This window comes from Eschrichtius robustus, chromosome 5 (assembly GCF_028021215.1).
Source record: "Eschrichtius robustus isolate mEscRob2 chromosome 5, mEscRob2.pri, whole genome shotgun sequence".
NCBI lineage: Eukaryota > Metazoa > Chordata > Mammalia > Artiodactyla > Eschrichtiidae > Eschrichtius > Eschrichtius robustus.
This window is the reverse complement of record NC_090828.1, coordinates 16886866-16898331: the sequence shown is the minus strand read 5'-3', so window position 1 is coordinate 16898331 and position 11466 is coordinate 16886866. Positions and strand designations below refer to the sequence as shown.

The window sequence follows — 11466 nt, the reverse complement described above, 5'->3', positions numbered from 1 at the left end:
GAAACAGACTCACAGACTTCAAAAACAAACTTATGGTTACCAAAGGGGAAAGGGGTAGGGGAGGGATAAATTAGGAGGCTGGGATTAACATATATACACTACTGTATATAAAACAGATAACCAACAAGGACCTACTATATAGCACAGGGAACTCTACTCAGTACTCTGTAATAACCTCTGTGGGAAAAGAACCTGAAAAACAGTGGATATATGTGTATGTATAACTGAATCGCCTTGCTGTACACCTGAAACTAACACAACATTGTAAATCAACTATACTCCAATATAAAATAAAAATTAAATTAAAAAAATAGAAGGAAAAAAAAAAAGAAAATGAAACTCATGGAAAGACCCTCCAGCACTCCTTAACTGAAGCAAATTCTCCAAAGAATGGGGCATGTGCATGACCCAACAAGGTTAGAGGCTACTACCCAGTACCCAAAAGATGCTCAGTAAGGATCTGTGGCAGGAATGAAGGGCACCAAAGGACAAGAGGACCCTCACAGTGTGAAAGAAAGCACAGCCAGTGGAGGTCTAGATGCCATCCTGACCTCATATAGTTCCTATTTCACTTCTTCCTGGAAGAACAGCAGAGAAGCCATACTGCTTTGGGTCTCCTCTCCCAATGTCAAGAGGACTGAAATCTTAAAAAAACACCCAAACTACCTGATAGCCATGAAAGATATTTACTGCTCAGTGTTTCAAATAAGATAAAGTTTCCAAAAAAAAAGCTTTCATTGGAGAAAGACTCATTGCTGGTTCTTTTGCCTTACCTTGTAGATTTGGGTTTGCTTCTTTAAAGGAGGAAAGTATGAAACTTCCCTACACAAGACTGTCACAATCCACTATCCATAAGGTAGTTACGAAAAGTTTGTAGAGTCCCCAGATAAGACTTATATGGCACAGCCTCGGGCGCAAAGAAACGGACCGCATTTGTCCAGGTAGGGGGTATGGTGCTTGGGTTTTATTATTATTATTATTATTATTATTATTATTATTTTAAAATCCACTTTCCTTTTCTCTCCAGCCCCGCGTGTCCGCATAATCCACCAGGTGGCCCGAGCACCAAGCGGCAGCACTGATGAGTCACGTGACGTTCGCCTAGGTTTTTATCCCTGGTACGAACCAAGCCTTAAAAGTTATAACTGAGTCCTTCAAAAGTGGGCATGGTCTTCATTCCAGTGAAAGAAGGATGGACTGTAATTTATGCCACAAACAAAACGCTACGGTTGTAATTCCAAATGGAGAGAAGATCAAGGATGTCTCGGAGAAGCTCAGTGTCTGGCAGCAAATACGGCATTGAAACCGGAGGCGGTGTTCTATTTATATAGGTACATGTATTTTACAAATTGGTGATGGATGGATGGACTTCTGAGAAACAATTTGTTCTAGGTCTAATTCAAACGACGGTCATCATTTCTGTAAGCCCCACAGTTTCAGCAATCTGTACACCAAGCAACGCTGCAGATATATTTTTTTTTTCTTTAATTTCAGAGGGCGAAGACGAAGTAAAAAAAGTGCAGTTCTTCAATTAAAGTGCATGGATGAGGTAAACTAATTTCAAGAGTTTTGAGTTTATTCAATACTGGCTCAGACTGGAACCATTCTGCCGTGTATCTGCTGCATTTGGGTTCTCATTGCCTGGACACTGCTCAAGATCTTATTCTGGTGTGTGACAGCTGTGATGCCAGTTCTGGCCAGGTCACTGTAAGCAGGGGGAGAAAAAAGTGGGAGAGGAAAACGTGATGAGGGCTGAGAATCTCTTTTCTGGGCTTCATGCAGACATGCATTTGAATCAGCCACAATTAATACAGCACAACAAGGCAGGTGTATTAAAATGTTTAATTAAGCAATTGAATGCAACAATGTAGGAGCTTTATAGAGGCTGTGCAAAATGACAATCAATCAAAATGAAAGGCATTCCAGTTTTCTTTTCTTTTAAAAAAATGAGTAGGATGATTATGCAGCTCAAAGCAAAAGAAGCAAAATACTATGAAATCTAGATTTACCCTTTTGTGTTACATCGCTGAGTACTTACTCCTGGTTCATGTGCACTACAGCCTCTAGTGTGGTATAACCAGCAGCAGTGAAGTTATCCTTATACCGGTCCATTTTAATGGCCTGGAGCCAATCGCCCACCGATACCACGGCGGAGAATTCAGGGGAGCTTGGATCCAACAAGGCAGTGTTAGGTCTGGAAATGGAACGAGAAAGTGTAGACAGACAAGAATTATTAGAGAGACAGCCTGACTCAGAAGTCAAATGGTCTGAGACCGGCGAGGGGAACCGAAGCACCAAGAATGGGCTTTAGATGGAATCACCAACGTCAAATGTCACCATGTGATTTTTCGCCCCTAATTTCATAAAGCTGCAAAAGCATGTCTCAATCACCCTATTTGTTCTTAACTTCATTTCCCACATTGGTTTTATGCGGACCTCTTAATGCAATAAGGATCAGAGCAGGTCTTTTAACATCCTAGCCTGGGGTAAAGATTGGGGGAGCCCTTGTGGCTGAAACCAGCTCAGTCTTTGAAGGAAGGGTCCAGTCCCTGCCAGCACTGAATATCACAGACTTTAGTTCAGCAACTATGGAAACCCTAGTGAAGGATGAGTAAGGAAAACTGTGAGCTTGCAACCTGCCAGACTTGATGGAAGCAGAGAAAACAGCGAGAGTTCAAGTCCGGCATGCTTCCAGCCAGGTTTGCAGGCAGGCTCAGTGCATTCAAACAAACTTGGGACAGCAGGGAGTTAATCCTCTCTTTAATCAACGCAGCCTGACCAGCACGTGTGCCAAGGCTGGCAGGAAGAATGGCCACTTTGATCACTGTTTGGATTGTGGAATGTGCTTCTCGTTTTCCCTTGCTGGGGCTCCTAAAAGAATCATTTCAACAAATTCCAAGCACTTCTTATTAACTTATTTATTAGTTGATGCATTTCTCAGGCCAGGTGTTTTACATTAGATCACTGTCAAGAGGGACTAGAGTTCAAGGCAAGTATTCTGTCATCCCTCACGATATTGAGACACAATAAATAATCTATTTATGGAAAGTATTTATTAAGAGAATTACAGTCATCTTCATCTCCAACTACTTAATAATCATAAGGTAGACATTAACAGGGTATTTTATACCACATTTATTATAATTACCTGTATAGCAACCTTGCTACTTGTTAAGTTCTATTTTCTTGAACTCCCTGTCCTAGAAATTATAGAATGTGGTTGATCTTAACATTTTGACCTGATCTTCACCCTGAGACTACGTTGCTTGAATACAAACATTTAAATCAGAATTATATCATCACTACTGACTTTTCAACCAAAAAAATCCTTTTCTTGTAAAAACAAAATTCAGTCCCTCTAATGGCTTAACTTTCTACATAGTAGAATTAATCCAATCCATTTTTCATTTTAATTGTTACCTAAATTATCTTGATTTGCATTACTTCTTTTTTTATATCGATATGTTAACAAAGACTTGCTTTATCAATCAGTTTTGTGTCCAAATAATAGCTTGTCTTTGTGACCTTTCTTTTTTGTCCATTATTTCAATTAATCCAATTTTCTGAGTAAAATTCTGCAGATTTTTATGGTAAGAATCATCAAGATTTCATTCTTTTCCCAATTTTGAGCCAATAACAAACACTACCACATAGAATTTTAGACGTTAGTGTTGAATGTTTACCAGGAATATTAATGAACAAAAATCAAAAGTTTGCATTTACTTCTAACTTTAAGCCAAAGCATTAAAAGGGCAACATGGAGGCTCTAGGTACCTGACAAGGTCAAAATGACCTTAGAATGAAAATAGCCTTACTCAGTATGAATGAACTCTAAGGGTCATTCTCAAGCTTGTTCTGGAAGTCTTTGTGCTCTTTGTGGAACACTGTGACATTTGCCTAATTTTGTGCTGAATCACATACCATGTTATACAACCTTCCATTATCAGCAAGCAGTAAGAAGCACCAAAGCTCTTGAGTACCATCAATGAGAAAAATCTAGAAGTGAGAAAAGTGTGTCCAACAACCCAATTTGTTCTGTATTTTGGTGCAAAGCACACATTATACAATGTTAGCAACTAAAGAGTTTATACCAGCAGGAGAAGCCCCAAGTACCAAAGAACCTTCAGACAAAATAACATGGCATCCGGAGCTGGAGATAAAAAGCTGGAAGAGTTTTACCTTGGAATAAAAGAAACTAGCTACATCTGGAAAAGAGGCCTTAGTGCCATCTATTTTCACCCTCTTGGAGAAGAGAAGAACCAAAAATAGACCAGAAATGATGGGGGATTTTATTTTAGGTCACATAGCTACCAGTGGCAGAAGGAAGATGTGAATTCAGCCCAGTGTTATTTCAGGAGAGCATGGTCATTAACTCTTTGTATGGTGGCTAGTGGTAAAGGATCTGAAAGCCTAAGAGAACACAGGGTATCTCTGCTGTTCACTCCCAATTCTCTTCCTCACATATTGTAATGGGAAGCGTATTCCTTCTCTTCCAATCTGTAGGCTAAGTTTTCAAGAGAAAGACCGGAGGAGAGCATCCTAGGGCTGGCCAAGACTGGAAGGGCTTGGATACTATGGGGAAAATGTCTTCCTACTTTTAACTCAGGGTCTTGATGAAAGAGAAGACTTTGAGAAGCACAGATCTGGAGATGAGTAGATGCCTCTCCTCCTGCGGGCGTGAATCACCTCATCTTATTATGCCTGTCTTCTTAAACCATTTAACTCCTAACAATGGTCAATGGGACTGGAATCTAGGTATCCTGGATCTTATACCAGTAAAGCCCAATTTCCAGGTAGAAAAGTTCCTACTGAATTAATTATAAGACCTGCAGTATCTCTATCTTCTTTCTGGACCGAAATGCTTCCTTTTGCTCTTTTCAATGAAGTGACTACCTATTTTACAGGTGATTCAATCATTTTAGTTTTTAAAACTCTTCTCAAATATTCATCTGCATGCTTTGTAACTTGATCAGTTTTTATCTTGGTCCTGTTTCCTTCTCCTCTTGAAAGACTCAGAAAAGAGCAACTTTAAGAACCGAAACCCAGGAATCTCTTGCTACAATTCACACTTTATTAAGTCGACTTAAAGATGTCTTCGAATACTTATTTTTTGCTAACTCCATGTTCCTTCCCCTTTCAAAATATAGCATCTAGTACCCTGACCATCTTCCAAAAGTAGATTTCATCCATCTTCCTAAGTTTTCAGGTCCAGCCTCACAAAATAAGCACTTGAGCTATTCCTTTGTTGTTGTTGTTGTTTTAAATTTGTTTTTCTGACTTCTGTTTGAAGCCTGACAAGTACTAGGGTCTTCAGAATGGTGAAAAGAACTACCATAAATACTCAAGGAGGAAGAAGCCACCCAGGTTGCAGACGGCTGTGAAGTGGCCTCTGACGAGAAGGCGGGAATTAAAGTGAGTCACCACTTGCCTGCCATCTCTGATGTATTCTTTCATACATCAGTATTAAGTAAGCACGGCTGACCTGGAGCTCTCGGTCCCCGTCCTCTTCAAGCTGTTGGGATTGCGGATGAGTTTGTCCAACATGTTGACAATCTGCCCAAATTTAGGCCTGTCGCTTCTCTCCTTCTGCCAACAGTCTAGCATCAGCTGGTGGAGTGCAATGGGACAGTCCATTGGAGGGGGCAGCCGATAGCCTTCCTCGATGGCCTTAATCACCTATCAAAAAAACAAAACAAAACAAAAAACCCAGAACGGTATGTTAAGCTGCCAGGCAAGCTGTTGTTAGAGGTTCATCCTTCTGCTCGGCAAGTCTCCTGTCCATTAAGCTGCCAGCAAGCTTGAGCATGGGAACGGCTCCAGTTCTTTCACGGAAGCCAGAGCTGGACCTGAGTATTGCTGGCAACAGGGCAGGGAAGCCAGCTGCTGCTATGAGGGGTTCTCAAATGGCAGACAATGCCCATCTGAAACTCGAAAGTGAAGAAGCATCAATGTTCCAAAGCGGTTAGAACCTAATCAGATCAACCACATGGTGTTGGCCTGGCCCCCAGAGACCACAGGGCGACAGCCCTCTCATTCTTCTATCAGCTAAACACTCTTAGCAAAAGAGACTCTAGCTTAGTGTTAAAGGCATTCCTTAGGAAGCATTAATAGTTGCCTACGAAACAGAAGTCCCTCTGCCTCACTTTAACCCTCTGTACTCTTGCTCAGACAGCTGGTGGGTCAATACCAGAGCCCAACTTCCAGACCTTCCAATCCAGAAGGCACTACCTCTCTCAGAAACAGCACACTCCTCAACCCCTCCAGATGCGCAGCCATTTTTACTTTTGGAAGACCAAAATACACCAATTTACCAATTCTGTATCTCTTTCTTGGTCTCAGTTGGCTGTCAACTGACCCTGTTAAAGGTGCTCATAACTAGATTTAAAATTTTAAAAATAATTAATAAAAACCTTCCTTGGGGAATTTATATTTTAAAGAGGACCCTTACACATCTCAGGAAAGAAGTTATAATGGTAGGTGATAACTGCCTCCTGCCCAGAGTGGTCCTCCTGCCTAATAAGACATAAATCATTCCACGGGCTTTCTTCTAATTCTAATTTTTCTAATCTATCTTCACAGGTATTACAGCATTTTCTTATTGGCTTTTCTCTAAACCCCCCTTCTTCAGGGTGTGAATTCCAATAACACAGTATGATATGACTCATACCAAATTTAAGAAGGGGAATTATATCTTAATTTCTTGGCTACTCATAACCTGGGTTTACAGGTATCCTATGAGATTCTGGAGGTGATTTTCTTTGGGGATTTTTAAAAGTTTTAATTGTTTTAAATCAGTCTTTTTTTTCCCCCTACTAAAATGATAGCTCCTAGTGAAACCACTACTGGCTGCAGCCATCTCAGTGACCATGACAGAGTCTCCCTGCGGCGGGTCTATTACTGCTCAATGATTGGCCTTCAAGAGAAAATAATCAATTCAGTTAGGTCCAGTTTATATGTACCAGTATAACTGTGGTTCTTTTAACCAGGATACTGTTTCAGTTTAACAATCATCTTGTGATTTATTAAGCCCTCTGAACCCTTTTCTTCCATGTATTTTTTGCCAACCTCCTACTGTATTAGTATTAATTTACTTCTCCTTCTAAAGTAGACTTCTATATGCTATCTAACTGAATGTGATTCTATTTATTTCTGGCAATGACATTAGGTCAGTTTGATCCTCTGACTTTCTTTTATCTTTCCAGCTGCATGGTGTTGACTCTAGACTTGAAGAAAATATTTTACATTGAATTGATGAGAATGCAAGCGACATTGGGCTGATGCCAGGTTAACACAATTTGTTACAAACCCTCAGACTGCTTAGTATTCTTTCATTAGCTCCCTATCCACTGCCAGCTTGGAAGATGGCTTGTGGGTTAACAAAGCATATTTTCTCAGTTTACTGCTGAATGTTTTGGGGGGGAAGGCAGAGGTTTAAAACAAACAAAAAACTTGATAAATTTGACATATTCTTAACAGTTACTTTTACTCCATTCACCATATGCCAAATGAATTCTACCCATGAAAGTAATTCTCCAGTTACATTTCCTATAGATTCCTGTTCTACAGACTCCAATGCAGAGACGAATACACGTGAATGATTGATCAATATTATTTGTGGGAGAGAATTGGCTTCAGATGCTTTCTCATGGATAAAGGCAGACAACTGAAAGTTAAAACCAACAAAATTATTTTAATATAATATAGAAGCTGTCAAAGCTATAGGTCTGAAAATATTTAGGGTGGGAAAACTGACAACATCTTTAGATATTCTGCTCTTACGAGCATTTGGCCGCCACTCTCAACTGAAATAAAGAAAAGCTTAAATATCCAATAATTAAATAAGTAAATACAGGCACTACTCCTTCTTCTAGGTTGTTGGTCTTTGTTCCTCTGAATGTCTCTAACTCAAAACCAAATGTTACTATACAAGAAAGGTACTTGATGGTATCTGCATAATCACATCAAACAATAGATTACACACTGTTCACTCCCATAGTCTGTCTCCAGCCTGTAATTATCTATCAGTTATGCTAGCTGCTGCCTTTCTTGCTATTTGCTATGAACCTTCCTTTATAATTTATAGATACTACAGTGTCAGCACTACCGTTCCTCTTATTCTGGTTAGAGAATTCTTTTTGCCCCACTGGACACAGAATGCATTAGCTTCTGTACTGCTCTAAACATTCTTCTACTGATAAGGTAACATCCTATTTCTTGAGTGCACCTGGTTTTTCACTTAATTGTCAAGGTTTTGTTTCAGGACAAGGCAGATGGTCAGGTAACCATCCACATCAGAGAAAATTTTTTAAAAAAACTTTTTTTAAAATACAATTTTAAAATTGATAAATTAAATATAAAATTGATAAATTGAATACCACACATTCGTAAACACACTCTATGATAATATTTTACCTCTCATATAAAAAAATTAGGAAAGTTCAAGAAATGGCCATTTTATTTTGTTCTGATTTCCAACCCTTCTAGAACTAACTAACACCTTCTCAGAATTAGCTAATAAGTGTTCTAGGAAGATCCCCCTGGTCTAGGTTTGTTTTTTTCCTTTCTCACTGGAGATGTCTGTAATTAAATTCTATTACTCTGGAATCTTATTAGTGTCACTATTGAATGCTTTTCTAAAATTGGAGGCATTGTGGATACTCCCCTACAAAGTAGTCCAGATGGTACATTTAAAGGGATGTGTATAATTTACAAAGGGTCATTTAGTGAAGCTTTATTTTAGAGTCCTCAAGGGGCAAGCTCTAATTACAACTTTGCCAGCTTTAAAATATTCACTAATTTTCTTCCAATAAACCTTTCATGTCAATTTCATCTCATGTGAAATTTGTATATCCTTGCATTTTCTTAAAATTCAAGGTTTAACTTTATTTCAGTATGGGTTTGAAAGTTAACAAAGTAAAAGTACTGTTCCATATCACTAATCGATCAAGCTATGCACCTATCTATCTATCTATGTCCCATATTATACCATTAAGGCTTTGTAATTTTGGTCCTCGAAATCCAGGACTGTAAGTTTTAGCTAGATTACTAGACACATCTGTATTAAGAATTTTAAGTTTAATGTATCATTTCAAGCTCAACACTTACTCCATCATACACTAATGCAAAGACATATATTTCAGAACATAAAGACTCACATCTTGATTGGACATGTCCCAATAGGGTCTCTCTCCATACGACATCACTTCCCACATGACGATCCCGTAGCTCCATACATCACTTGCTGATGTGAATTTACGATAGGCAATTGCTTCTGGCGCAGTCCACCGGATAGGAATCTTGCCACCCTGTGAACATCCAAGCTCTAGGTTATCCCCCAAGTACACTGATGTGCCATTTTAGTTTCTGAATGTTGTTACTGTTTGCTAAGCAGGGCAACAGCATTCCTGGGATAGCTTTCCAAACAATAACAGGATATTTGTTTATTCTAACTAAAATCTTCCAGGTTGAGACAGTTCTCATATGTTTTCTTTAGTCACAGGGAAGTAAGCAACTAATATGTTTAATTATTTTTTAAAAAGCCTACCTATTATCTGAGCTCTACTTAAGGCAATACTGTAGAAGAAAGGACATTTTAGGTTTTACAAAATACACGTTATCCGTGGTATATATCAACGGATGTGCAGCTGACAGTAATTTTGACTTCTTGTCAGATTCTCTCACCCAGCAGCACAAGGCAATACTTAATACTGCTTTGGAAATCATGACCTAAGAAAGTTAAATATGAACATTTCTATCCATCCCACTGTCATCCAACTCTTATAGAGCATGAGAAACATGACCAACGTAGCTAGAAGATAATACGCTAAACAGGCTCTTAGAGGAAGTCAAATAATACCAGATGCTAGAGCCATTATTAATTTTAATGGCAGGAGGGCCAGATTTTGATTATTATTTACTTTTCTAAAAAAACCCTGCAAAAATGGTAAAGCAATTGAATATTACCCAAGAAAAGTTTAAAGGTCTCAAATGTCTCTTGTTTGATTATGCTTATGTGCAAGGTATTTTTAATGGAGTTTCAAATTTCTTAGGGTTCCATCTGGGGAAATTAATTCAACTTCAATTCAGACCCTTAAACTGTTCAAGAGGACATCATTTAAAAATTTGCTTTATTAGAGCTACTAAACAGGGCAGTAAATTGTACTGCAAATTGCATTGATTCACTGCAGTTTACTCTGAAAATACACTGTATCACATTTATGCTTGTTCCATACAGCAAGACACTTGTGCTGCCGCCTTCTGCTTTCCTTAAATATTTTGGCTATATAAATGTATCATTCTAGAAGCTTCCTTTTACTTTCCTTTCTCCAACTACTGGGGAAAAATAAAAACTCTTTAGCATGGACGAAGATGTATTCTTTCCTGAATGAATGGACTTTGAATTCAGAAGAGGGTATGTGTAAGAATCAAAACTACAGCCAAAGAAACTGAACACTACCAGAAAACACACACACACATACACACACACACACCCCCAACAAACTATACCAGAAAACCCCAATGCTTACCATTGCACATGCAAAATGGTGAGCATTAAAAGAAGAAAATGGCTGGCCTGCTTCATGTTGATTTTAACAGTGTCAGCCCTAATGGCCAATAACTTTTATGATTCTGTGTTTATTCCATTAGTATCTTATATTCAGATTGTCCGGCTAAGATAGCATAGCCATTAACTGTATACTGATAACTCTTAACTCTGCCTTAATCCTGGCTTATCTACCAGTAGTAAAATGCAGGCCATTAGATACTGGGAAACCTTGCGTAGTGTAAATGTTTTATAAATCCTGTATATACATTCTCAGATTCGGTAGGCAGCCGACTAGAAATATTGTTCTGTCCTGTTTAAAATAAGATTTTTTTTAAATAATAAAAAGGAACCAAGTAGAAAATCTAAAACAAACAAGAAGAAAGGAAGGAAGGAAGGTAGATTGAGTGTGAAAAAATACAATAATAAGTGACGCTCTAACTTGTGGCTTTGTAAAGTGGTCACACATCTAGAGGCTGTTTCAAAATCCCTCTTTGGAAACATGGTTTAAAAATGGATGCATGGCTATGAAGAGTCTCTGAAGGAGGAGGAAACTTGTAAAAATCACAAAGGGTTTAAACGTCAAAGTGAGAGGAACAGTTTCCTCAGAGTCAAAGCCCAGAGGTCACAAATCTTTCTTACCCTGGTGGTATAAGCTGCTTCTGGATCATCCTCTAGCACTCGGGACATGCCAAAATCAGACACTTTGCAGACCAAGTTGCTATTGACCAGAATGTTCCGTGCAGCCAGATCTCGATGCACGTAGCTCATATCAGATAAATACTTCATCCCGGACCCAATGCCACGAAGCATGCCCACCAGCTGAATGACCGTAAATCTGCCATCATTCTTCTGCAGAGGAAAGAAATAAGGTACAATCTCATTAGCATTAGGCCAAATTAATTTTCACCAAGCATCTATTA

At 38.8% G+C, this 11466-nt stretch overlaps 1 protein-coding gene across 2 annotated transcripts in view; it reads right to left on the bottom strand.

Annotated features, from left to right (window-relative positions):
* Positions 1–944: 944 nt before the first annotated feature.
* The window catches only part of EPHA4 (EPH receptor A4), a 135161-nt gene continuing 124639 nt past the window's right edge, over positions 945–11466 (bottom strand). Inside the window, exons 13-17 of one of the 2 annotated variants that reach the window (XM_068544353.1) lie at positions 11186–11395; positions 9156–9305; positions 5483–5676; positions 2039–2194; positions 945–1705 (exon numbers count right to left, since the gene is read on the bottom strand). In XM_068544353.1, coding sequence (XP_068400454.1) covers positions 1591–1705; positions 2039–2194; positions 5483–5676; positions 9156–9305; positions 11186–11395 — 825 coding nt within the window. In that variant the 3' untranslated portion in view covers positions 945–1590. Of the gene's footprint in view, positions 1706–2009; positions 2195–5482; positions 5677–9155; positions 9306–11185; positions 11396–11466 lie in introns of both variants that reach the window. The other variant, XM_068544354.1, reaches the window with a different exon arrangement.